The sequence below is a fragment of the Austrofundulus limnaeus genome, unplaced genomic scaffold (genome assembly GCF_001266775.1).
Source record: "Austrofundulus limnaeus strain Quisiro unplaced genomic scaffold, Austrofundulus_limnaeus-1.0 Scaffold1595, whole genome shotgun sequence".
Taxonomy (NCBI): Eukaryota; Metazoa; Chordata; class Actinopteri; order Cyprinodontiformes; family Rivulidae; genus Austrofundulus; species Austrofundulus limnaeus.
In genome coordinates this window covers 631-28584 of record NW_013953997.1, presented here as the reverse complement: position 1 = coordinate 28584, position 27954 = coordinate 631, and the positions used below count along the sequence as shown (strand labels likewise).

The 27954-nt window shown below is 39.3% G+C and overlaps 1 protein-coding gene and 1 long non-coding RNA gene across 3 annotated transcripts; one reads left to right on the top strand and one right to left on the bottom strand.

Moving 5' to 3' along the window:
- The first annotated feature begins 868 nt into the window (after window positions 1-868).
- Window positions 869-14579, top strand: zc3h4 (zinc finger CCCH-type containing 4). Of its 2 annotated transcripts, none has more exons than XM_014032997.1 (14): window positions 869-1151; window positions 4882-5194; window positions 5283-5390; window positions 5480-5678; window positions 6494-6636; window positions 6818-6908; window positions 7005-7141; window positions 7228-7332; window positions 8449-8560; window positions 8677-8786; window positions 9571-10034; window positions 10301-10551; window positions 10632-10874; window positions 11624-14579. In XM_014032997.1, exons 1-14 carry the CDS (start codon window positions 1072-1074, stop codon window positions 13240-13242), a joined length of 3975 nt encoding a protein of 1324 aa, XP_013888451.1. In that variant the 5' UTR covers window positions 869-1071; the 3' UTR covers window positions 13243-14579. The 2 variants fall into 2 exon arrangements, with proteins under 2 accessions (XP_013888451.1, XP_013888452.1); XM_014032998.1 differs by having other exon boundaries at window positions 870-1151; window positions 10304-10551.
- Window positions 14580-21112: 6533 nt separating this feature from the next.
- LOC106535862 (uncharacterized) lies at window positions 21113-27486 on the bottom strand. The gene is made up of 4 exons (XR_001312484.1): window positions 27431-27486; window positions 26812-26957; window positions 24121-24240; window positions 21113-22768 (listed from the first exon to the last, which is right to left on the bottom strand). It is a non-coding gene; the product is annotated as an uncharacterized LOC106535862 (long non-coding RNA).
- Between the last annotated feature and the right edge of the window lie 468 nt (window positions 27487-27954).

The window sequence follows — 27954 nt, the reverse complement described above, 5'->3', positions numbered from 1 at the left end:
ATATATATGTGTGTGTGTGTATGTGTGTGATTATTATGTAGTCAATAATTTAGATAAAAGCAAATTGACATGTCCTGTCATTTGTAACTACAGAACTAAATATAATAATTACCTGACTAGTTAGGTTGACGTGTTAATTTGTTCATTGAATAAGATGAGTTTAAAACTACTTATCTTTGTCAAAAGTGAATAAAAAGAAAGAAAACTGTATTTTATCAGATTGACATCAAAATTGAGTCACTTTTTTGGTTATCTTATGAGTAGAAAGTGCACTCACAATCAAACATCTCACTGAAATAAATGTTGAGAAACTAGATTATCAGATTCAGATTTAATTTGATTAATTTCTTTAAAAACAACACAAATTCAATATACAATAAAATGAAACTAGATTGTAAAAGACAATACTATTTATTTACATGGAAAACAAAAGTCTAAAATTTGTACTGTGCTCCTTCATTTAAAACAGCAGTAAAAACAAAACAAACATTTCATACGCAAAAGAATACATATAATAAATGTATTTTGTTTTTATTTATTTTTTGTTCTTGGACTTTTTATTGTTCCACAGAAGATTAATTTGACCAAATGTTCAAAACTTATTACACAGTAAATTATATTGATGTTTAAAAATAAATAATTAGTAATTAGTATTATTCCTGGCTGTCAAGAATCAAAGTAAACCTGATTAAAAACAGAGTATTAACGCTAAGAAGTTGAGTGCGCCTGCGAGTCAAGATCGGGGTTTAATTTACACACAAGTTGTACAATTCGGTAATTTCCGTGAGGTGCTACGTCATGCTCGGCCTCTCGGAAAGCCCACCCCTTTCAGTTTGGAGAAGACTGTCAGCCATTTTAAGTTTGTCAGTCGTCATTTCACATCGCTACAATAGGACGGAGAACGTCAGGACTCAATTTCAGCATATTTCTCTGACAACTGTGGTGGAGAGTTGACTACTATGAACTGAATCTCTTCCTAAAACAAAAAATAAGTAGATTGTAGTGAAGTGACGCATAAGCCAGTAGACTCCAGTGTTGTACTTTTTTGTACCTCAATGTAGCTAGAGGGAAATGGCTGTGGAAAGCATGACTGTCCATCCAAACTCCCCAACTACCAACCACGAACACAACAGTCTTCTGACTGACGAAAGGTCGAGTAATTCTACAGTCATTTAAATGAAATTATTTATTTGTCCTGTGCTTTTACACAAAAGCCCGGGGTTTCTTTTTTTGTGTGTCAAAGGGATTAAACTCGCCTTTTTCTGGAAAACGAAAGGTAAAGAGAACGGCCATGTTGAAACGACACCTGGAAGGCCTAATACCAACTGGAATAACGTTCTTATTCCCTTTTATTTTGTTTTATGACATTAACATTCATCGATCAATCGACTGAGGCGAACTTCGGAGGAAAAAAAAAAAGACGAGTCCGAAACGTCACCATTGTGTCTTTTACTCAACAGTTTTAACTGTTCTAAAACACCGATCGAAAAGCTGTGCCCGTTGTTAAAATTCAGTTTTCACTTCAGTATCGATATTTTTGTGTTTTTGATTTCGGTTGCTGCTGCAGGTGAGAAAAATCCAACCGTTTTGCCTCGGTGGGCCTGTTTACAGGCTAACGTTAGCATGCTAGGTCGTGTCACCGAAGCTAACGGCTAACACGCTAGCTTTGTTAGCTATCCGCGTTTCGTTAGCGTTACAAACCATTGCGATTTAAGTCAGCATCAAACTAAAGCGTTCAATCGTAAATCGACTTTTATGTATTGTATCGGCTTTTAATCACTTTTAAAAAATCAGCGCTTTAATCGTCTGTGCGCTAATTTAATCACGCACTTTGTGTGCGCACGATGACTTAAGCTAATTTTAGTTTCCTCTAAACCTGTAGACATTTTTCACTAGCTCGTCATAAATTATTTATTTTCATAATGTTTATTTTAATCGATCAGCGTTTCGGTCGTGTTAAATATCAAATTTGCCCCAGTTTTAATTCACATCCGTTCCCACACTGACTCGTCCCAAACAGTTTAAAAAAAAAGTCTGCAAAGCATCCCAGACAGTGTTTCAAGTCAAACACAAAGTTGCCATTTTATTGTATTTATTTTGCAAAGTTTTTTTTGCTTTTTGCCCCACTTCCAAAATCCCACAGACCCCACTAAGTTAGAGCCCCCATAAGGTTAGGTTAGAGGTAAAAGAAGGAAACCTGTCACAGTAAGTATTCCCCATTTTAATCCTGGCCCTTTGCTGGAGTAATTATTGGATTAATGAAATCATCTGTAGTTGTTCGTGGCTTTTTAATACAGAACAATCATGTGCTAAACTTAGAAAATGTATCAGCTGGTTTCTACTAGGCTGTATAGATTTTTTTTTTTGCAATTAAGTGAAGTTTTCACGAATAGCAATGAAAACTTGTCATAGATTAAATAGATTGCAGGTGCAGAAGGTCTTAATAAGTTTTTCTTCTCTACAGCTCTATAATATACTTTGTATTGGCAGATATGGAGAGTATTAGCTCATAAAATGTGTGCCTGCAGGTACAGGTAGGAAAGTACTGAGATGTCTGGTTTGTTTGTGTTCTCCAGCCTGGTACAGTTGTTGGCAGCTGGTTTTGTGTGTATAACATTTTGCCAGGACAGAGAGGACACCAGCAGCTGTCCTTGGTGAATTCAAGTCACAATGACCTGCTCATATGATACAACCAAATCTCTGTGCTGTTACAGCGAACCCTCCACCGTGACAGAGATTTCTTTGTGCCAACATAGGAGACAATGCTCTTGAGCTGATGGTCTTATATCTGTGAATGACTAAGAGATAAATGAAAGTTAACACCAAGTTTTATAGTCTTGTGTTCCCCAGAAATGTACAAAAACCCCAAATATGATGTCAGATTGTGTTTGTTCTGGACTGGGTTCTGTTTGTTGACTTAGGTTTGTCCCAGAAAGAGACATGTTTGTTTCTGTTATCGTGGCAACTTGTTGTAAAACAGAACAAACTCCGCAAAGTTAGTCTGACATGTCAGTTTGAAAGGCAGGCAGCGTGTGTGTATACACCGAAACATTTAAGGCCATGAAATCAAACAAAAAATAAGAAATCTTCAGTGCAGTTTGAAAGAGTTTACTCCAGTAGTTTCCCAGATGGTATGTTAAAATGCAGGTTTGCACTCAATGTAAATAAAGCGGAATCTGCAAAAAACAAACGCTTGAATCACATACCTGACCTACTTAGCTTAATATTGACTTATGTTCAGTCACTTTGGCTGTGAGTAATACACGATAGTTGGCATCCAGTCACAACAAAATCAACACACATTGATATGAGGAACAATGTTGTGCTAATTCTTTGTTTTTGTCCAGTCTTCATGGCTACCATTAAAAGTGAAAAGTGTGTATTTTCATCCAGAGAACACAAAAAGTTAAGCGTATTAGTTTAAAATGTACGATCCAAGCAGTAAAGAGTCGCTGTCCATGTGACTCAGACTGTTGTGATGCAGACATGTGGTTGTGTTGCTGCTGGCGTTTTACCTCAAAGCAGGTCGAGCGTGACCCCCCCTCCACCACCTGCTGAGTCTGGCCTCAGTCTGGCTTTCAGGAGGACTAAACCTGTTTGTGAGTTGTCAGATCTTGTCGGAGCGCAGGAAGAGTTCCTTTCACACCATCCCAGCCTTTAGGCCTCAGCTCGCTGCACATCGTACCTTTAGCCTTATTTGGGTGTTGGCTTTTGTTGGGGTTTCTGTGTTAGCCACTGATTCATACTCTTTATTGTTGTCTTAGTGTTTGCATTAAATCATGTCCAAACATCAGGTTGATTGTGGTTCAGAAGGTGGATTAAACCGTTGGAATAATCCCAGCTAGTGGTCACAGTAACGCCACATCAGTAAATGTTAGAACCGGAGCACCTGACCCTCTCATATGTTCACCTAAAGGCACCGGTTAAAAAGTCACGAAGACAAAGAAAAAAATCTGATTAATTTGATGTCCTTAAATTGTAAATTTGTAAGCAAAATTATGACCAGCTGCAGAATACCACGTGTTTGTTTACCTATGGATTTTTATAGAAGAGCTGTTTGAAATGGAGAAGTCTGATTGATTATTGTCTACTAAAAACACTGATAATTTAATAGTTGATGCGTCATTTTTTTGTTTTTCTCTCCCAAACTCCTGCAGCACCTTCCACTGCTGACACACACATGCGCAGTAGTGCTAATTAGGGCGATTGTTTTTATAGTCGACTAGTCGTGGCAGCCCAAAATTTGATATATTTGTACATATTTACACTCATTTGTTGAGTAATTAGATATAAAGACAGGTTGAAACTAAAAGCAATAACAGTTACAGTATGCAAATACCTATCATTTATAAAAGTGTTGCATAATTTGTAATAAATAAGAAAAATCAGCAGAGTTATGTTGACATTTTTTGTCAGGATTTCTGACATTTATCACATTTAACCCAGGATTGTAAAGAATAGTTGAAGAAAATCATTTTTTTCATGTTCCTTGTGGCTGATTTTAAAGTTTTAGTCATTTCTATCTCCAGCTTTTTAAGGAGACAAATCTGGGCAGGTGTGCAAGAGTGTAAAGAGATGCTGTGGGAAAACGTTGTTTGTGACACAAAATGTTTTATACGTGCAAAAAATTAGTCAAGATTAGTTTATTTCCCTACAAAAAACTTGTTGCTTATGTCTAAAGAGTTAAAAAGAACAAATATGACCTGATGAATTATTTGGAACTCGTGTTTCAACATTAACGATTCACAAATTGCTGTTAATTTAGGTGTTTTTTCTTTTCAGTAATCATTATAATTACTTTAAGTTTTCCTTTACACTTATCCCCTATAAACTGACAGAGAATAACTCGCTATAACTGTTTTTATGTGTTTTTACAAACAGGCCAGAAGATGAGGAGTTGGAGGAGGGCGAGCTGGAAGATGATGCAGGAGACATGGAGGAGGAGGAGGTGGGGGCAGGTGCAGCGGTGGGACAAGGTGGAGAAGGCTGTGATGATGCGGGTGGAGGAGGAGGAGGAGGAGGTGAAGCAGGAGGACAGAGGACAACGGAGAGGCCTCGGCGGAGCAAGGAGCGCCACGGCAGCAGTGACACCGACGATGAGAGGTCCCACCGCCGCAAGAGGAAGAGGAAGAAAGAAAAGGAGCGGGAAAGAGAAAAGAGGAGGTCCAAGAAGAAACGCAAATCAAAACATAAAGTAAGAATATTGAGCTTAAAATACAAAATTCAGCTCTTTACCTGAAGAAGTGACTTTTGTGACTGTTTTTTTTATATTTTTGTTACAGAGACACGCCTCTTCTGATGATGACCACTCAGACTTCAGCGACGACTCGGACTACAGTCCCAGTGAGAAGAGAAAATACCGAGACTACGGTGATCAGTACGGCCCCTCTGTGAGTCAAACTAATGTTTACTGACAGGAAAACCAAACTGCTGCCCTGAAACCATGAAATAATCGCTCTGATTCTGTTTTTGTCTGAAGTCTCATGGGGGCTACGGCGGCTCGAAGAAAGGCGGCTACATGAAGGTGGACAAACAGAGTTACGGAGGCTACGACGACTACGACGAAGACAACTACGAGGGAGAGGAAGAGGAGGACGTGGTGGATGAAGATTACGACGACTTCGCAAAGGAGCTTAACCAGTACCGCAAGGCCAAGGAGGGGGGCCGCGGTGGGCGAGGTGGGTCCATTTTAAGCAGAAAAACATTTATTTTTTCCTTTAAACAGGGTTCCTGTGGATCCTTAAAATGTCTTAAAACACATTGAATTCATCGATCCAAAAATAAGGCCTTAATTAGCCTTAAAATGTCAAATAAATTTTTAGACGTCTTAAAAATGTTAACACATTGTAAGTAAGATGACTGTAATTCATGTCAAATATTAAAATAATTGGTAACATTTATTCATTTATCCGTGGGACACGAAGGTTTGAAAAGGTGGGACACCAGTTTTTTTGGGGAGCAATGAGTTCTTTATCCATCCCCAGTACCCATAACTAAATTGTCGCTGTTTTTTTTCCCATTTATGTTTATAAGTTGGTATTAAATTTAATTTAAAGTAGCATTTAAAAGTCTTAAATAGTCTTAAAATTAAATTAGCCTTAAGCTTGTAGGAACCCTGTTAAAATACTAAAAGACCCCTCACCTGTCAGCCACCTCCACAGACCTTAGACCACCTAGCAAAGATTCTGATTTAAGTTCCTTCTCAGTAGGGCTGCCACGATGGTCAACTAATTAAAAAGATGATGCGTCGTTTTTTTTTTCTATCTTTGTTTTTCTCTCCAAACTGCTGCATCCTTGACACACAAGCGCAGTAGTGCTAATTAGGGCTGCCACAAATGATTGTTTTTATAGTCAGCTAAGTTAGAAAAAAAACGACACATCGACTAATAAATTAGTTGTTGACGATTTTAATAGTTGCCATAATCGTGACTAATCAAGCAGCCCTAACTTCTCAGTCTGCTCCTGTTTCATTGGTGTCTTTGTGTCTCCTCAGGGGGCAGAGGTCGAATGAGGAACATGAGAGGCCACGGAGGAATGAGGGGAGGGAGGAGAGGAAGAGGAGGGAGCAGAGGGCGAGGGGGGAGAGGAAGAATGGGAGGAGACGACGATGGAGACGGCTACGGAGATGAGATGGAGGTGAGGCTCTCAGACACGTAGAAGCATTCTTATGTTTGCCTCACTTTGTTGATCCTCCACCATGGTGCTGAGTCTGCAGAAACTCTGTTGTTGTGATCAGATTTTCCACTCAAACTGAATTTAGTGTAAATACACAACTGTTGATTAAGGCGAGTAAAAGTTTTTTTCCCGCTCGTTACAGTATGGAGACGATGATTATGAAAACATGGGGGGTGATGACTACGACGACTACTCCAAAGAACTGAATCAATACAAAAAGTCCAGAGGCAGAGGTTTGTGTTTCTTTACTCATCCGAAACACAACACCAACAAAATGTGTCTCACACCCACTTAACTACCCCCCCCCCCCCACTCACCCACCCACCCAGGAGGTAAAGGAGGCCGCGGTCGAGGACGAGGCAAAGGAGGGCGGGGGATGCTCCGAGGAGGAAAAGGTCGCAACAGAGGGCGAGGAAGAGGCGACACGGGGAACGACGACGAGAACAACGGAGACATGGACAACGGGGTAAAACAGAAAGAGGTGCAGCTACACCGGAACAAACCGGGTCAATCGTCTCCGTTAACCTGTCGTCATCGGTTTCTGTGGTTCAGGATGGTGACGGTCCAGGACCGGGGAGGAGGCATCATAATGACAAACACCAGGATAAGAAAGGAAAGGCCATCTGCAAGTACTACATCGAGGGTCGATGCACCTGGGTAAGAGTTTATTTCATAGAAGTTACACTTGAAGTTTAATGACTTTTAACACTTTCGGTAGGGCTGACCAGGAGGAAAAAGGATTATCTTGTTTTTTTTCTTCTTCCGTATGTTTCTCAGCATGTATCTCATTCTGCAATTATTGTGCCAGTTCAACAATTTATTTATTAAAATGTTCAGCTCCTTCTGGACATTTCAGCTGTGATGTTTAGTATTTCAGCAATTTATACTTTTTTAGCTTTTTCTGCCATTTTTTTCTCAATGAAAATGAGTGGAGCCGTCTTCAAGATCCTTAAAACCTTTAAAACGTTCATAAATATTTACTGAACTTTACACCTTGGTTGTTTTTTTTACTTAACAGTTTTTTTTCTCTCATTTTGACAGTTTTCATCATTTTTCTTAGCTATTTTTCACCTTTTTGCTAAAATCAGCTTTGATTTAGTGATTGTTTTTACATTTCTCTGTTAATTTCATCTTCTTTCTGCTGTTTTTTATTGTTTACTGTTCTTTTCTGCTGCTCTCTCTTCAGTATTTTTTGGCTTAATTCAGCTCGTGCTCCTTCGGTTTCTTTTTGCTAATTTCAGCTGTTTTACTTTTCAGCTAATTTGAGCTTTTTTCTGCTTAACTCAGCAAACATGCTCTTTCAATAATTTCAAGGTCACAAAATAAAATGTTTACTTTCTTTCGTCTAAATTTATTTTGATTGCATGTTTTCTGTTCTTTGTCATAAGTGTTACAAATGAAATGAATACATTTCTAATTATTATTATTTTATTAATATTTTGTTCTTAGATTTACCTTTTTTGCTTCTTACTTTTTTCAACTTTTTTCTCCTTTTTAAGCTACTTTTTTAAAGCTATATTCTGCTGATTTTAGCTACATTTCTGTTTCCTTCAACACATTTTGCTATTTTACTACTGATTTTTCACTTATTTTCCTACTCTCAGCAAAAGTCAGCTGTTTAAGAGTTTAAACATTTTCAGCTCGACTTCAGCAGCTTTCAGCAATAATCATTCACAAAGTATTTTCACAGGAAATTGCACATTCTCTTGTTAAATAAAACAGTTTTTTAGACTTCCCTTATTTTCCAAACGCTCATCTGTTTCCATCCACCAGGGGGACCACTGTAACTTCAGCCACGACATCGAGCTGCCAAAGAAGAAGGAGCTGTGTAAATTCTACATCACTGGCTTCTGTGCCCGAGCTGACCACTGTCCCTACATGCATGATATCCTTTACTGCTGCCCACATGACCAAGATCTTCTGCTTTAACCGTGTCTGAAGTATTATTCATCAAAATGACATAAGTTAAGATATTTTGTTCCTCCTTGACTCTCTTGTTACGTGAATTTCCCTGTAAGTTGTTCCACACCACAGGGAACTGTGTGAACGGAGACGAGTGCATGTTCTCCCACGAATCCCTGAACGACGACACCCAGGAGCTGCTCAACAAGGTGGGAACCTCTGATTGTCTCATTTTCTTTTATGACAAGGGTCTGCAAACTTTACAATCAAACAAGCCATTTTTGCTCCTCGGCTCACTATTAAAACGTGTCCGAAGCTGCAAAACATGTTATAACTGTATTTATCAAGTGGAGGCCCGTGGGCCATTTCCAGTTTGTTGAATGGAGTCTTTCCGGACTGTAAAGAAGAAGAATACTGTATATAATTCAATAAAAATTACAACTAAACTCTGTAGGAATATTTATATATAAATTCTTATTATCCAGTCTAGTCCTAAAGGTCTTTAAAGGTAACCCTGATAAATTTGAGAGAAAGATCCTACTTTAAGGCTGGAAGAGTTGGATTATTGAAGTGGATACTAGAGGGATTTTTGTATTATTGAGCACAAAGAAAACTGCTTAAGTTAGCCTTAAATAATGTAATCTTCTGTTAGTTTTGATCAAAGCTTCAAAGATCTGCTGCAGATGGATCAAAGATCTGCTGCAGACGGATCAAAGATCTGCTGCAGACGGATCAAAGATCTGCTGCAGACGGATCAAAGATCTGCTGCAGACGGATCAAAGATCTGCTGCAGACGGATCAAAGATCTGCTGTAGACGGATCAAAGATCTGCTGCAGACGGATCAAAGATCTGCTGCAGACGGATCAAAGATCTGCATGTGGCCCCAGAGCCACAGGTTTCAGACTCTTGTTTTAGGAGACTGAAACCCTGAAAATTGACGTTTTTGCAGTTTTGAGGTTCTTAGTGGACGTGTTTGTTTGTTTGTTTTGCAGATGCTTGCAGAAGATGCAGAAGCAGGAGCTGAGGATGAGAAGGAGGTGGAGGAGCTGAAGAAGCAGGGGATCAACCCTCTTCCTAAACCTCCTCCAGGAGTTGGCCTCCTCCCTACTCCTCCTCGGCCCATCTCCATGGACACCAACACGGGGGATTATGGTGGGCCTACACCAGGTGACTTTGGGGGTCATCCTGTACCTAACCAGGGTCCCATTGCGAGCAAAGGTCCACCAGTCCCACCTCCTGTCTCCGGGCCTAACCCCTGCGCTGGTCCTCCTGTCCTCGGTCCGGATGGAAGTCCCTTCCAAGGTGGGCCACCCCCAAATCCCAGCGGCCCTCCTCCCCACATGGTTCCCCCACCTGCAGGGGGAGGAGCGGGGAGCTGCGGGGGCAAGAAGATCCCCTCGTTGTTTGAGATTAAAGTCCAGCCGACCGGACAGCTGGCTCAGAAACTGGCCGTCAGGTAGGAAGTTAAAATCTGTTTTATTCAGTGTGTGAAATGTTTAAGTTTATTCATTTCTTTAAAAACAACATAAATTCAACAAACAACAAAAATACAAATCATAAATTAAATGGAAGGTAGCAGAAAAAGAAAACATCTTATTATATCTGCTCCTTTTTCTCAAATAAACTCAAAAAAATAATCTTCATTTTACAAAAACCAATAAAAGAAAACAGAAAGTGAGAAACTAGGCTGCGTTCAGAAGTTAATTTACTGTTTTGTGTCAGAAGCCAGACCCCCAGTGGAGGCCAGGCTCAAACCGCACCTCCTGGACCACAAGGACCCCCCGGTTCTGCCCCACCCCGCTTCCCTGCCCCTCCGGGCATGGCGTCCCCTGACCAGGCTCCTCCTAACATGGGACCCTGTGGACCACCCATGATGGGAGGATTTCCTCCTGATGGTCCACCTCAGGGGGGAGGAAACTTCTTCAATAACTTCTTCAATCAGCAGGACGGCATGGAGGGGGTGGTGACAGAAGGTGAGAACCATTTAACCATTTAGGAGATTGCATCAAAGCTTTTATTTTGAAACTCACGAGTACTTCCTGCTTTCTCTCAGGAGACAGCTTCCAGGATTTCACGGACGACCGGGGAGCACCGGGGGAGTTTAATAATCATTCGGGCGGCCAGGAAGCCTCGACGAATGGATCCTCGGCCAATCAGGGAGGGATCTCTGTCCCTGACTTCCTGCCTCCGGCTCAGCGGGTCCTGTTCATGAGGATCCAGCAGAAGCAGCAGGAGGAAGAGGAGCGAGCTCGCAGGATGACAGAGGGAGGAGCAGACAAGAATAAAGATGTTGAAGGTAAAAGACTTCACTCTTTATTTATTTATACAGGGTTCCTGTAGATCCTTGAAAAGTCTTAAAAGTCATTGAATTCATCAATCCAAAAATAAGGCCTTAATTAGCCTTAAAATGTCTTAAATCAATCTTTCAGAAGTCTTAAAAATGTGAACACATTGTAAATAGGATGATAGTAATTCACCTCAAATATTAAAATAATTGGTAAAAATTGTTTTTTTTTTTAATACTCACATGCAGACATTCCCCTTTGACATCACTTCCTGTTATTTCACATGCAGATATCTCAACAACTGTTCATCTGAGCAATGTGAAATTTGTATTTTAGTATGTTAATAATGTTATTTTTCCAAAAATGCATTCACCTTTCTTACAAAAGATTGATGTCACAGAAACTTTAATTTTTCATCTACAGCGAATTGGGATTAAGACCCCACTGTGGGTCCTAAGACTCCAAATTTTGGGTCGTTAAACTGACTGCTAAAATATTTCTGCTATAGTTAGATCTGGATAAAAACAATTGGTCTATTAGCAATATTACTTCAACCAAAAATACTTTGATTCATGAGTTTCTGCCACCGTTATTATTGTTTTGTCATTTGGATTTATTGTGAAATTGGTCTTAAATTTAATTTCAGTTGGCATTTAAAAGTCTTAAATTTAACTAACCTTAAACTGTAGGAACCCTGTTATTATTATTTTTATTTTTAAAGCAGAGACTAAATGAGTATCTGTGTTTGTTCCTGCTCTAGGGGATTCAGGAAACTGGTACTCCAGTGAGGATGAGGATGGTGGCGGCAGCGTCACGTCCATCTTGAAGACGCTCCGTCAGCAGACTCAGGCTCCTCACAAACCTGACGTCCACCCGAGTGACCCCCGGCTGCAGAAAGCTGTCCCCGCTCGCCCAGCAGACCCCCGACTGGCTCGAGACCCTCGTCTGGCCCGTGCCACCGACTCGGCTCAACACCTGGACTCGGGTCCGCCTCCCTCCGGACCCCCTGCGGACCCGAGACTGGCCAGACTGGCTGCTTCGTCAGGATCCAGCTCACATTCACCTCCTGCTGCAAAGCCAGAACCTCCTCAGATCTACAAGCCGCCTCCTCTCACAGCGCCGGCAGCGGAGGAGGAGGAGACGGAGCGGGTTCTGAGGGACAAGCCCGTGCCCATTCCTCTGGACCCGCTCATGGGGATGACTCTGAGGGATCCCCGGTCCCAGCTGCAGCAGTTCAGCCACATCAAGAAGGACATCATCCTCCACACGCCAGCTTTCTCTAAAACCATCACCTGGTCCCCAGAAGACCTCCTTCCACTCCCAGTTCCCAAACAGGACCTACTCCCGCTCCCACCAGGCATCCCCCCTGTTTCCTCTCTGGACCCCCGTCTGTCCAGAGCTCAGCAGCAGGTCCACACTTCCCAGTCCCCGCCCCTACAGCCCCCTCCCTCAGCGGACCCTCCTGTGTCGTCCTCTTCTTCTCTCCCAGACTTTGAGCTTCTGTCTCGCATCTTAAAAACCGTTACCTCCAGCCCGTCTCAGACTCCGTCACCCCCACACCTGCCCACTCCTGCTGCGCCTCCATCACTGCTGGCTCAGCCTCCCCCCGCCACGACCTCAGCTGCAGAAAAACCCGTGGACCCCCGTGTAGCTCGTAAAGTCCCACCTGATTCCCGCCTCCAGCCGCAGAAGTCCGCCTTGAAGCAGCCATCAGAACCCGTGCCTCCCGTTCCCGCTGCACCTCCTGCAACATCGGGGGGCTCCTCCCCTCCCACCATCGCCCCCTACGACCCACGGCTGCTGTCCTCAGGAGGAGCTGGGCGCAGTGTGGGCGCGGGGACACCAGGGGGAGCCAGTGTGCTGAGCAGCATCAGCCTGTACGACCCCAGGACTAACAAACCAGGAAGCCCCGGCTCCAGCAGCGGCTCCCCCACCTCGGCCGGCTCAGACCCCAAACCTGCAGACCCCTCAGCGGTCAAACCCAAGTCCAAGGAGCCCCTGTTTGTCCGGAAGTCTGCGTTGGACCAACCGGAGCCAGAGAAAAGCGGCGAGCAAGGCACCGACCGCTACAACAGCTACAACAGGCCGCGGCCGAAGCCCGCCCCCTCGCCCAAGGCCACGGCCCAGGCAGGACCCCCCGCAGGACAGAGCACTCCAGGAGCCGCTGCTGCAGATCCAGGACCCGCAGGAGTCCACAACCTGCCTGTGTCCACGCTGTTCGGTGTCGTCAAACAGGCCGCCAAACCGGGCGGGACCAGCAGCCCCTTCGGGGGGAGCAGCCCGGCCCAGACCGACCCGGCAGCCACCGAGCAGGACAACGCCTCACTGAAGGACGTTTTCAAAGGCTTCGACCCCACAGCCTCACCGTTCTGCCAGTGACCCCACCCAGAACCAGAGTCCCAGAACCAGAGCTGGTCCAAACGGATCTTATTAGATTTATGGGCACTGAAAAACAAAAAACAAATCAGAGAGTGCACTCCATCAGCTGCCTGTAAACAAACTGATGTGGTCAAATTATCAACACACACACACACACACACACACACACACACACAGTGGACTGAGATTATCCGAGAGACTCTTGTAATGAGAAACGTTTAAATTTAGATTTATATTTTAAACAAATGTATTGATGTATAAAAAGATATTTTCTCTTGTCAGAGACAGAAGAACGTAAAAAAACGAGTCTTTTAGCCTCACATTTTCTTTCAGTCTTTTTTTATTTCCTCAGTTAAGTATATTTTGTAAATTATTTTACCTTTAAACTGTTTGGTTGTTTGTGTTTGTTGGGGTGGGGTGGGGGTTTCACATCTAACCTAAAACTGCCTCTATTGCTCTTTTTTTAACGACTCTAATCCCTGCAGAAATAAATTACTTCATCTTCACTTCTTCTGCAAAAACAGAAACATGCAAAAAGTAAATATTCATTAAATCTGTTATGTGTTTGTTTTTTTAGTATTTATTTTATACTCCTTTCTTCGCACTGTTAACTTTGTTCCGTGAAGTTTATTATTATTATTTTTACTTTTCTTTCAGTTTTTTTTACCTCCCATCCAGGACCTTTCAGTAACCACTACATTACGCTCTGTTTTCTCACATTTTCACAACTTTTGGCTTCGTTTAAACCCGTGTCTGAGTCTTTGTGGGTGTTTTCTATAGAAATGACAAAGCAGTGAAACTTTAATTCAAACATATTCTGATTAGGATTGTAATTTAAGAGAAATAATCCCACAGATCATCACAATCAAGCGTTTGGTTTGTTGTCAGTCTGGGAGATTGTTTCAGTTTTTCTCTGAGCAGGAAGCGCCTTTTTTTTTAATTCCCATTAGAGAATCTGTAACTGAGGTCTAAGTGAAGCTCTCAGGATTGTGTATAAATGTTGATCATTTTAATTTATTTTATTTTATTTTTTGTTCTATTCCTGGGTAATCACTCCCTTCTTGACCCGAATCACAATGAGTTATTTTTCTCCCCCAACTCAGTCGACCTAAGCGGGCTGAGAAGTTTGTTTTGTGCATCAACACTGATTTCAACCAACAGAATCCAAATAAGCTCCACTTATTATCCACAAAAATTAGACATGGTCTTATTATTTTGCAACTTTTTATTTTGTAAAGTCGAGCAGTAAAAATGTTGGGAGTTTTCTAACTGTACACTATAGGTGAGGTTGTACCTATTTAAATAAAGTTGACACGTTGATCAACCATGTAAAACTATAATTGACCCTTTTCTGTTTGCTTAAAAAAATTCCTGCATTTAATATAAAAAAAACAATCTTAGTTGAACTATTTTTTACAATAAAATGAGTAATCTAGAAAAACCTGAGTTTTGGCTTCTGTCTGTCATCACAGTCTTTGTAAAGTTTTATCTGTTTTTAGTTTTATGTTGCATCAAAATACATTATTGTAAATAGTGTGCAGAGAAACGTCGCAGATCATTTGACTACATGACTGAACTGACAGTTTAACACCTCGTTCAGGTTTTACAGTTACTGTTTAAGTTTTATGATTTTTACAGATTCCTGACATTCGATGTCGTGCTGCAGCTCCAAATATCTAAACTTTTTCAAACGAATTGTAATGCTAATTCAGAAACTAATGTAAAATATATATATATTTTCTTTTTTAGGATGAGTGATCTGAGGTGTTCTGGTTCTGGGCTCGGCCCGTATTGATTCAGATCAGCCCCTCAGCAGCTCGTTTCCTGGTTCACTGTGATCCTGTGATGACTCACTTCCTGTTTCCCTCCCATCCTGCAACACTGGCTCCATCCTGTACCTCAAAGGCTTCCCATCTCACACACACACACACAACACACACACACACACTCGGTTAAATGTAAATTATAGCTTTTGACCTTCAGTGCATCTGCTGTTTATCATTCCATGTGCTGCAAATGTTATTTTGCTGAGTCAGCATTCAAGGATTTAGTTTCTTCTCACGAAAAATCCTCAAGATTATAAAATGAGTTTATTCCTTTAAAAACATTAATCTTCTTAAAAATCTACTTCAGCAAACTACATCTATTTGTGTCTTCTGGGCTATTTTTAGCTTTTAGCTACTGTCTTCCAAATTTTAACTTTATGATTTTGCTACACTATTATTGGCTACTATATTAGCTTTTAGCTGTATTTTCGCATGGTTTAACTTTTAGTGGCTGTTTGAATTTTATTAGCTTTCAGCTACTGATTTGAAAATTTTAATACGTCAATCTTATCTCGTAGCTTCTATTTTGCTAATTTTATTTTCTAGTTATTGCTTGTAGCTTTTAACTACAGTCTTGAATTTTAGCTTTAAATATGGTTTTGTTAATCTGTTATTAGCTACTGGTTTACCTTTTAGCTATATTCTTGTGTCTTGTGAATTTTCTTATTATATTGGATTTTAGCTACTGTTTAACAAATTTTAGCTTTTGATTTGATTTTTCTACATTTAGGTTTTAGCTACAATTTAATTTTTGCTTTTGTTGCTTCAAGCTAGTTTTGCTACTTTTAGCCTTTTTAACTGTCAAGTAAATCTTATTTCTTAGCTTCTGTTTTGCTAATTTTAGTTTTTCAATGTAGTTTTGTTAATTCTTTTTATCTTTTAGCTGCTGTCTTCCAAATTTTAGCTTTAAATATGATTTTGCTAAGCTATAATTGGCTACTATATTAGCTTTTAGCTATTTTTGTACCTTTAGCAAATGTTTTGATTATATGAACTTTTAGCTATATTTTCGCATGTTTTAACTTTTAGTGGCTGTTTGGATTTTATTAGCTTTCGGCTACTGATTTGCAAATTTCAATATGTCAATCTTATCTCTTAGTTTCTGTTTTGTTAATTTTATTTTCTAGTTATTGCTAATTGTAGCTTTTAGCTACAGTCTTTCATATTTAGCTTTACGGTTTTGCTAATCTGTTTTTAGCTACTGATTTACCTTTTAGTTATATTCTTGTCTTTAGTGAATATTTTGATTGTATTGGCTTTTAGCTACTGTTAAGCAAATTCTAGCTTTTGATTTAAATGTGCTACATTTAGCTTTTAGCTACAGTTTAACTATTTTTTTCTTTTGTTGCCTCAAGCTACAGTTTTGGTAATTTTAGCCTTTTTTCACTGTCAAGTAAATCTTATTTCTTAGCTTTTGCAAATTTTAGTTTTTAGGTATAGTTTTGTTAATTATTTTTACCTTTTAGCTGCTGTCTTCCAAATTTTAGCTTTAAATATGTGTATGCTAATCTAATATTAGCTACTGTTTCGTTATATTTTAGCTTTTAGCTATACTTTTGCATATTTTAGGGACTGTTTTATTAAATTGACTACTATTTTGCAAATTTTATCTTTAAATTATTTTGTTACAGTTAAGTTTTAGCTACAATTGAGCTATTTTTTGCTTTCTTTTCTTCAAGCTACAGTTTTGTTACATTGCTTTTTCCACTTTCTTCTCAAATCTTATTTTTAGCTTCTGTTTTGCTAATTGTATCTTTTAGCTACTGTTTAGCTACATTTAATTTTGTTCTTGTTTTAGCTGTGATACAATTTAAGTGTTTTAACAGAAAGGTGATTTCAGCTCAGGTGTGTTCGGGGAATCTACCTGTGGTGTTTATTTATAGACAAGCTGATCCTCTTAGAGGAAGGAGGACTTCAGCTGGGATTTGAGGAGTGACGGGTCGGTTCCTGCAGAGCAGGTTCTGCTCCGGTGGAGGTGCTGGTGAGTTCTGAACACACCAACAGCCGAAGAGCTAACGTCGCTCTCGGCTCATGTTTTGTCTCTTCCTGCCTGGTTGTTTCTGTTTTGTTGTTCTGGGAGCGTCTACTTCATGAAGTTCCCACAAACTGACTGAGAAAAACAGAAAATAATAATCAGAAAATGATTTTAAAGTTTTGGATTTCTACTCCTAACTGAAAATATTAATCTGCTCCACAACAAAAGACAAATTCAAACTGTGTAATTTACAGATAAATACGTTTGTTTCTGCGGCTGGTATGTGTGTGTGTTCTGACTGAAATCACAGTTTTACTGTAAATAAACCACAGAGACTGAATTGTGCTGCAGATGTACAGAAACACACAAAGGCTGCAGTCACACGTTGAGCAGAAACATACCAACAATCTGACGTCAGTTTGCTCTCCAGAACCGATGAAGGACGCAGAAACACGCAGAACCTTTTATAAATCACTGATTTCTGACGTCACAGGTCGTTCTGTTCAGCACAGAGCTAAAGATGAGTCAGGCTTATTAGAATATGTTAGAGTTTGTATTCTAATACACACTGCCTGGCTGAAAAAGAGGTCACACACTCTAATATTTCACCTTTAGCTTTGATTACGGCACACAGTCTGTGGCGTTGTTTGGATATAATATCATAAGATTTATTTCATCCAGTGTTGCATTCATTTTTCATCAAGATCTTTCATTGATGATGGTCGAGTCTGACCTTCTCCAGCACATCCTAAAGACTCTCAGTGGACTCTGTGGAGCTGATCCATGTATGAAAATAATGTCTCATGCTCCCTGAACCACTCTTTCACAATAAGAGCCCCATGAATCCTGGCATTGTCATCTTGCCGTGTCATCAGAGATGAAACAACCATTGATGGAATAACCTGCTCATTCAGTATATTCAGGTTAGCTGACCTCATTCTTTCAGCACACACTGTTGCTGAACCACCTGCAGCGACCTCACATCATGGACATTAGTTACATCCAGGTGGACCCGGCTTTGGCCAGGCAGTGTATAAATGCTGAGTCAGCCTTAGAGTTTTCATTATAACACATAAATGCTGAATCAGCATAGGAATTTTAATTAATCAGAATCAGGTTTATTGGCCGTATGTTGACACACACGAGGAATTTGTTTCCGGCTGTTCGTGTCTCTCTAGTTTTAACACTATAGATACAGATACTTTACATATAATTTACACATAGTACACAGTATACAGAAAGATACACATTATACTTCACTATACCATGATATATCTGTGTGATGTGCTTTACAGTGTTATTCACAAAAAAACAATATGACAGCAGTATGCAGAGTGTATGATGTAATAATAATAATGTATAAATGCTGAGTCAGCCTTAGAATTTGGATTAAAAAGTATAAATGCTGACTTTTGTTTTTTGTAATTTTATACTTTAAAAAAATTCTGAACATTTTTATTCATGATAAAACATGGTTTCTTTAATTCTGTCAAAATAATTGATTTGAAATCTGTTTTTGTTTCCTTAAGCTTTTTAGCTTTTAGTTAATCTGCTGCTACTTTTGGCTTTTAACTAGCGTTTCATTTCTTTTTGCATGTTTGCTTTCTGATTTTTTTTGGCTCTTAGCTAGCAGTTTGCATGTTTTAGCTTTTAGCTACAGATATGCTATTAGACTTTAGCTTGCTTTTAGCTTCTTTAGCTTTTAGCCAGCCTTTCTATAAATTTTGCTTGTCACATTGAGCTTGAAGCTAGTATTTTGACATTTTGAATTTAATATTTAAAGTTAACCGTTTAGCTAGCCTTTTTGCTATCTTTACCTACTACCTAACTTTGCTAATGTTCCCAAGCATTTTGTTCTTTTTAGTTTTAACAATTGACATATTTTTACTTTTAGCTTTCAGCTAGTGTTTTGCTGCTGTTAGCTTTTCACATGCCCTTTGATGCTTTTGGCTTTTAATTTAAAAAGTTACTTGCTTTTTGTGACTTTTACTTTCAAGTTATCTTTTTAATTTGCCTTTTGCTCTTTTAGGCTTCTACCTAGCTTTGGTAAATTACCTTATGTTCTCTTTTTTTATTTATCTAACATTTTACTATTCATTACCTATTTTTTTCACCTTTTTACTTAGGTAGTGTTCAACCTCTTTTATCTTTTAATTAGTCTCTTGGTCCTTTTAGCATTTAGTTACTTTCAGCTTTATTTTTGCTACTTTTACTCTCAAGCTATCTTTTTCTTTTTGCTATTTTTAGCCTTAAGCTAGCCTGTAGATACTTTCTGTTAGCCCTGTGCTAATTTTAGCTTTTGCATTTATTTTGCATAAAGTTTTTTTTTTTTTTTTAGTTTTTAACGTGTTTTAGCTAATTGTAGCTTGTGTTTTGTTAATTTTAGTTTTAGCTAACATCTTACTAGCTTTGTTTTATTCACAAGCAGCTTGCTTCTTTTAGGTCTTAGCTAGTGTTCTACTTTTTTGTTAGTTTTTTAGCCAGTGTTCTGTTTTCAGGTGCAGTAATGTTTGGACTGATGATATGCATTTCTTCAATGATGATAATTTAATTAAAAGATAATTACCTTCTCATTTTCTTTACAACATTTTCATCCATTCTTCCTCCCTTCTTCTTCTTCTTCTTCTCTCTGAAGTCGATGACTCACTGACTCAATGACTCACTGACTCACTGACTCAATGACTCAATGACTTGCTGGAGTCATTAAAAACAAATTCTTTCCACATCTCTTCTTTTCCTCCTGCTCCATGTTGGTTCCGCTCCTCGTCCTTGACGGATCACTTCAGAACCAAAACAATGCAGAACTTTTCCTGTTGGGCAAAGAGAAAGAACACCGACAATCAATCAGACATTTTTTTTATTCTAGGTTCTGCTGAGGTATAATCAATCATTTGTGAAAGAATGTTTTTAGGTTTTAATTTCAAAATAAAAGCATCATATTTTAAACGATTCTTTTAGAATGTTGGAGCTTCAGACATAAACATTGACTGGTTGTTTTTTCATTACATGTATGTATTACCAAAAGGCTGACAATATTTTTACACGTGTTTGTGAGTCTGTTAGCAAAATATCTCATGAAACACTGGTCAGATTTTACTGAAACTTTCAGGAAGTAATTTCTGGATGTACCTCTACAACTGATTAACTTTCAGATCTTATCCAATTCAAGATGGCCGCCACAGCCAACAGAATATATAAAACACAAAAATGGCTACAACGTATTCAGTTTGTCATATGTTGAGTTATAATTTGGTGTGGTAGTAGCCGAGAGTTATTTACAACACATACTATAAGTGTTGTTTATTGTGTAAGATTTTTTGATGAAACTTTAAAAAAAGATAAATACTAAAATAATTCAATGAACAGAGCTGCTCCTCATTAATTAATGTTTTATTAAATCTCGGATGACGTGGTGCAGCTTAACGAGGCGCATTCCCAAACACTCCAACGTCTTCACTTCCTGTTGTGGAGCGGACCGGGCCGGTCCTGTTTGTGTCTGGCCGGGTTCCCAAAAACAGTCGCTCCAACATGCCCTGCCAACCTCCTGGGTGTTGTTTCTGAACGGACACAAACACACCTTCATCCTTTTGGACCCTCTCCAGAACCAACAAGGCCTGAGCTGGATGTTTGTTTGTTTTGTGTTTCGGGCCGTGAAGGTTCCCATGTTTTCATTTAATACATACATGTAAACATGTAAACTCCAGATGTCTCGTGATGAACTTTATCCTCCTGAACTGTGTCGGAGAGGGAAACCCGTGACATTTTTTGGAAAACACACCTATTTTCTTTACGCAAATTTTCCCACAGTGGAAAGTACGGTGGAAGTTGGAGCGGGGGTGAAAGGTGACGGGGCTCTGAGCTGGGAGAGGAAGTCATTGATTTGAGATCTTTGAAAGAAAGAAGCTGCCAAACATCCAGCAATTAAAGTCATTCTGTAAATAAACCAAGTGTTACAAAGATCTTTGAATTAGTTTATTTTGCTTCTTAATCATGAATACAAAATACAGAACCCAATACATATGTATAAATGTATAAATAGTGATAATAAAACAAGAATAACACATAAAACAAATATTTTAACATCCCTGACTTTACAAAATTTTACACCAATTTTATTTTCACTTTCATTGTTTTATCTTCAGCTGGTTGCAGTTTTAACTGTCTCGGGTGTTCATGGAAATGATTTTTACCAGCTTGTAGCCAAGATTCTGATGTTTCTGTATTAGTAATCCAAGTAGAAAACCAGCGGTTTGGGCTTATGAGATTATTGAACCAATTGGCGGGCCGGACTTTGTTCACCTGTGGACTGGATGTGGCCCGCAGGCCACCAGTTGAATAGTCATGTGTTAAACTCTAAATCTAAATGTAAGAGTTACATGTAAACGTAGTGGCTAAATGCTAACGTTTACATTTAATTACTTCTGAATGGAATGCAGTGTGGCTGCCCGATCCGTCCCAGAAACATTGTTTTTAGCATGTAGCATTTCGCTAAACTGCTGACAGAATTCATTGGATTTCAGTCTTTCTTCGCCTGCAAAGTTTTATAGAAAATACAACGTTTGCAACAGCTGTGGATTTTTATTCCAGGAAAAAATAAAACGAGGATAACATGAGTTATAACACGATTGTCTAGAAAATAGTTTACAAGTTATTATAAATAAATATGTACACATAGTAAATCTATATTTTATTAATCAAAATATATACAATATTTAAACAGTTTTCTGAATATAATGTAACACCTTTATAATTAAGTATAGAAATAATTATTGACAGTATTTTGTCCTAAATCGAGCACATTACAGAAGTCTGTCATTTAGCGCATGCACAAATGAGCTGACAGCACAGATCGTGCTGCCGGGACAGAGCGGGCAGCCACGTGCAGTCTTTGCTGTTGGTGCGTGGCTTTTGTTATGATGTCATCATCTTGCGACAAAAGCAACTGTTTACTCTGCTAACTCTTCCCTACAAACATCGTACTTGCAGTTGTGGCCGGTGTCTGAGCTACACTTCAAACATCCGGACCACAGGTACCATCCATGCTGTTTTCAATTAACACGTTTTGAATTTAAAATCTTAAGCAGCGTTAGCAGTGTTAGCAGCATCATCAGCGTTAGCCGCTGCGTTTGTCACCGTATGATGATGTCACAGACATAAGATCATCATCTCCATCAGTTACTTCCAGGAGAAAAAAAACACAAACTCCTTGACTGTCCTTTTCTCCTGATCCTGGACAGATCCTCCTTCTTTCCCACAAGCCTCTCCTCCTCCTCCTCCTCCTCTTCGTCCCTCTCCTCCACCCTCTTCCTCCACTGAGGTCGTCCTGAGGGTCAGAGTCCGCGCCCGCCTGGAACAAACACACAGAAATAAACAGCAGCAGAGAAAGAGAGGAAGGGAAGAGGCCGGATGGAGGCTGAATGAAGTGAGGACGCAGAAGACGTGCGTCTCACAGAGAGGACACTCTGGACACATCTGTCTTCATCTGGCTAATTCAGGAATTTCCAACATGATCAGAAGTCCTCTCAGACATCAGCTCCATGTCGGCCACTATAAAATAAATACAGTTAGTTTAGTTTTCTTGTTTCCTCCCACAAACCCCACCTCTGCAGTTTGCTCCAGTCTCAGAAGTGGAAACACATGGAGCTTCATTTAACAACAAATTCCCAGAATTCCTGACAGTGAGGTCACTCGCTGCTCGTCTCTGTTGTGTCATTCACGACTTTCTCTGCTCAGAAACGGAAAAACACACTCATTGACAAAAACTGCTTATCCACAAATAAGGTTTTGTAATAAATATGATTCAAAATTATTTAAAGCATTTTTGTGAAAGTCACAACACTTCGTATTTTACTAACATGCTTTAATCAAAAAACATGAAAATAAAACTTTAAAAAAATCAAACGTGACGCTTCCTTTCTTGTCAAACAGAAACATCATTTTATCCGTTAGAGCTCAGAGTACATGCTGTGGATGACTCTCAGCTACCACCTCAAGTTTTAGCTCAATACCTGTAAAACTGACTGAGTCAAAGTCTTTTTTGTTTTTTTTAAAGATGGCTACACTAGCTAAAACCTAAAAGACACCAAATGCTAGCAAAGAGTAGCAACACAAGGTACGACAGTAAACATTTAGCTAAAAGCTAAAGGTAGCAATAGCCTAGCTAAATGCAGAGAGAAGCAAAGCGGTACCTAAACTCAAAGTAATATCAAAGTAGCAAAACAGTATCTAAAATTAGCTAAAGGAGAGCTATAAGCTAAAAGTACTTAAAGGCTACTTAAAAGCAAAATGTAGCATAATGGTAGCAGTAAGCATGAAACTATAGGAAGAAACAGGAACAAAAAGTATCAAAACACTAGCTAAATGTAAGTAAACATTATAAAAAAGCAGCAAAGAGAGAGGTAAAATATACAAGTAGTAAAGGGTTAGTTAAAAGCTAAAGTAGAAAAAAGCCAGCTAAGAGCTGAATATAAAAAATTTTCAAAAATTAAGAAAAGGCCAGCTAAAATATAGAAGTAGCAAAATGGTAGCCAAAAACTAAACCTAGCACACTAGCTATAACTTCAAAACTCTAGCCAAAAGCAGCAAACACTACTGTTAGCCAGTATTTTGCTACTGTTAGCAAAACACTAGCTAACAGTAGCAAAACACTGGCTAAAAGCAACAAAAGTCAGTTAAGAATCGGCTCACATTGGCAGCCATCTTTAATCAGGTTAATTCCAAACTTTAATCAGCTGTAGATCTATATTTTGTGTGAGTTTTGTTAAAACTTACCCCAGTGGTTTGTGAGATATTTTGCTAACAGACATGACCACACAGGTAAGCAGAAACTTTATCCAAGCAGATTAGTTTTTAGTTTATTTAATCAGAAATAAACTCTATTCATCCAGACTGAGGTTATCCAGATTAGAGATGAGTTGTTCATAAAATTTACACAAAAAGATTTGAATTATCCCTTTAATCCTAACGTCTCAGCAGCGAATGAATACTTTTTCTGGTAAAGAGGCTGAATATTGGGACTTTTCCGGAATTTGAGAACCTTTTATTGTGAAATTACATGTCGTGGTGACAGATTAATACCTCTGGTTGTTGCGTAAGAACTCAGAGAGAAGACGAGTCTGTTCTGGATATGGTTCATCGCACCAACATGTAAAATCTTTAATCGACTTTGTTTTTGTTGAGTCCAACACGGGAACAAATCTGTGGAGAAAAACAGAAACAAAATCTGTTGTTTTACATAAAACGAATCCTCGTTTCTGTTTTCAATTTGTGTTTTTTGCTCCTCTGTAACTTGAACAGAGTTCAGGCTGCTCTCTAATCTTTGTTTGGGGTAAAACACCCACCACCCCTCTGCGCCCCTACTTCAGAGCTGGAGAAAGGCCAGCCTCTCTGGAGGTCTTGGCATGGGGTCGAGGAGTGTGTGTGTGGACCCGCCTTGACAGGATTTACTCAACTGATGACACACGAGTGTGCACGAAAATGAAAAGTTGCATCCTTCAGAGAGGTTGCACAATCCTGCTCTTATCTCATTCACTCATTCTGATGAAGGGAGGGGCAGAGTTTGGTCTTGTTTCAGGAACTTTCTCAGACAATGTTTTGCTGAAGACGGGTCAGAAAACAAAACTTCTGCAGGACATTTGTCTTAAAGCAGCTCTGAGGACACAAACAGTCGAAGCTGTTTTTGCTTCTCCTGCAACCTTGGATGAAGGTTCCAAAAACACCTCCACTGATGTCTGTTTTGTGGCGCCAAGTGTGAAAACATTACATGTCACACATTTTCATTATTTAGCTCATTATTTAGTTCTGAGTGTAAAATCCTAGTTTAAATTTAAATGTTATGTCTAAATCGTAAATTTAAATGTTATGTCTAAATGATAAATTTAATTGTTATGTCTAAATGTTAAATTTAAATGTTATGTCTAATTGTTAAATTTAAATGTTATGTCTAAATGGTAAATTCGTAATCTAAACGTAAAAGTTAAATGCAAACTTTGTGGCTAAGTGTTAAAGTTTGTATTTAATTATTTAAAAATGGAATGCAGCCTTCGCTGTTGGTGCTTGGCTTTTGTTGTGATGTCATCATCCTATGACAAAAGTAACCGCTAATGCTGCTAACACTGCTAATGCTACTAATGCTGTTAATGCTACTAAAGATACCAATGCTGCTAATGCTACAAATGCTGCTAACACTGTTAAGGTGACTAATAATGCAAACTCAGCTAACACATCTAATGCTACTAATGCTGCTAACACTGCTAATGCTACTAATGCAGTTAACACTAATAACGCTACTATTGCTACTAATGTTGCTAATGCTGCTAACACTACTAATGCTAGTAAAAATATTTACGACCCTAATGCTGCTAATGCTACAAATTCGGCTAACACTGTTAATGCAACTAATGCTGCTAATGCTACTAATGCTGCTAACACTATTGGTACTGAAAACTGTTAATGCTACTAATGCTGCTAACACTGTTAACGTGACTAATGATGCTAACTCAGCTAACACATCTAATGCTACTAATGCTGCTAACACTGCTAATGTTACTACTGCTGCTAATTTTGCTAATGCTGCTAACACTTCTAATGCTACTAATGCTGCTGACTCTGCTAAAGCTACTAATGCTGCTAATGCTACTAATCCTGCTAATGCTGCTAACACTGCTAATACTACTAGTGCTGATAACTCTGCCGTTAGCTTCCCTACAAAACATCAAACTTGCAGTTGTGGCCAGTGTTTGAGCTGCACTTCAAACATCCGGGCCACAGAAATAGTTTTTATTTAACACATTTCAAATTTATGATATAAGTGCCTTCTTAAGCAGCATTACAAAATTAGCAGCATTAGCGTAGCTTTTGTCACAGGACGATGACATCATAACAAAAGCCGTGCACCTAAAGGCTGTTTTACATTCTGAAATACTTAAATGTAAACTTCATTTTCCTGCAACATTTAAGATTTAACTTTTACATTTAGATTCAGGATTTAACATTTAGACATAACATTTAACTTTTAAATTTAATATTTTTGAAAAATTAGCAAAAACAGTGAGCTAAATAAATATAAAATGTTTGTGATTTTTTTTACTAGGATTTTACACTCAAAGTGAGCTAAATAATGAGAATGTGTTAGCGACACTTATTTTTATATTTTATTTTACACTTGGTGCCCCACAGATTGTAAACACAGTTCACCGTGTCATTCACAAATAGATTAAAGCTCTATCATTCAAAATGGGAGCCATACATGAACATCATCCAGAAACTCATCGTCTGTTCTGGAACAAAGTTTGTTTAAAATGGAGACAAGCAAAAACTGTTCTGTGCGCAGCTCAAAAGCCTGCCTCTCTGATGCTATAGGGGTGCATTAGTGCCTCTGGAATGGGCACTGAAGCCTCCATGAATGCTGAAGAAACATCTGCTCCCATCCAGCAAAACAAATCCAGAAATCAAGAGCCAGGACTTTTCAGTCAGACCAGAACGGGACAACATTCTTCTCCAAAACCACCAGACCTGGTCTCCTCAGGTCCTGGATGTTTACAGACCGATGTTAAAATTAGATGTGATGCTGCCATAAAATTGAAAAATTTGTACAGCTACGTAGGTTTCCTGTTTCACTGTGATGTTTGTACCGTTTCGTTTTTATTGCTTCTGCTTCGTTCGGCTTCTTTGGAGATGAGCTCGAGGCGTCAGCACACAAGTGAACAGATTTTATTTACCACCTGACCTGCAAACATCTGCATCCTCCGCGTGTTAGATCCTCATTACCTGCCTGCGGTTCTGCTGAGTCACAGTCCTGCTGGGGCCTCCGGAGTGCGCTTCTGCTCCAGCAGGCGTCCGCCGAGCCGGCAGGAGAGGGTCAGCGGCACATTTTGAAGCACGATTATTCCCAGTGAGGCTCAGACTTCACGACTCTGTGGAAAAAATAAGTCAAACGTTGTGACCCAGACAGCTGCTGCTCCAACAGGAGAGCAAACATTGGAAATTTAAAGAGGAGCTTAAAGTTTGGAGGTAAGAAGGAACATCTCTAACACCATCAGCAAAACAAATACAGGTAGGGGTTTAAAATAATCTGATTAATAAAACAAAAAGAAGAAAGTGTCAAACTAATGTTTCACATCAGTGATGTAAAAAGTTTAACTCAAAAACTGAGCATTCACAGACCTATCTGCAACAGGTAACATGCTAACTATTCATAACCTTCAATTCCCATTTTATGAACTCTATTTTTCAAACAATGACTGGAAAGACTTTTTAAACTAATCCAGTTGTTCATGTTCAGACAGATGTTTTTCTGCTTGGTGGAGCTGCTTCTGTTTTCTGTAAAACAGCAGGTCTGCGGTTTCTGCCGGCTGCTAATCAAATCAAAGAGCAGCGGTCTCCTCACCTACATACCGTCTGCCCCAGCAGGAGACCAGGGGAGGGCTGCAGGGGGGGCTGCAGGGGGGCGCGCACAAGCTGTCAGAAAACATGACTTTTCAGTTTTATTCTGGATGTTTGAAAACAGAAAGAAAGCAACGTCAGCTCACTAAAACTGAGCTGAAGCATTCTGCTTTTAAGAAGCCGAATGCTAGAAAATAAAGCCTAAGACACAAAATACAAAATGTAGCAAAAAACAAGCTAAAAGCAGCTAAAGACAAGCTAAGACTAGCTAATGATAGGAAGAGATAAAACTGTAGCTAGAAACCCCAAGTAACAAAACATTATCTAAAAGCAGCAAAAGAGCTATAAGTAGCCAAAGCTAAAGGGGCAAATGGCTAAAGGCTAAAACAAAAAGTAGCAGAATGACAAGAATCAGTTATAAAACACAGGAGCTAAAAGTTCCAAAAACAAGCTCAAAGTAGCAAACGTTTATCTAATGGCAGCAAAGAGAGAGCTACGAGTTATAAGTACAAAAAGGTTAATTAAAAG

Bases quoted from the DNA above. Each gene is read 5' to 3' on its own strand.
- zc3h4 (XM_014032997.1), top strand. From the start codon at position 1,072: ATGGCTGTGGAAAGCATGACTGTCCATCCAAACTCCCCAACTACCAAC. The intron at 6,637-6,817 runs GTGAGGCTCTCA...CGCTCGTTACAG, and splicing joins GCTACGGAGATGAGATGGAG to TATGGAGACGATGATTATGA. The intron at 8,561-8,676 runs ATATCCTTTACT...CTCTCTTGTTAC, and splicing joins CCACTGTCCCTACATGCATG to GTGAATTTCCCTGTAAGTTG.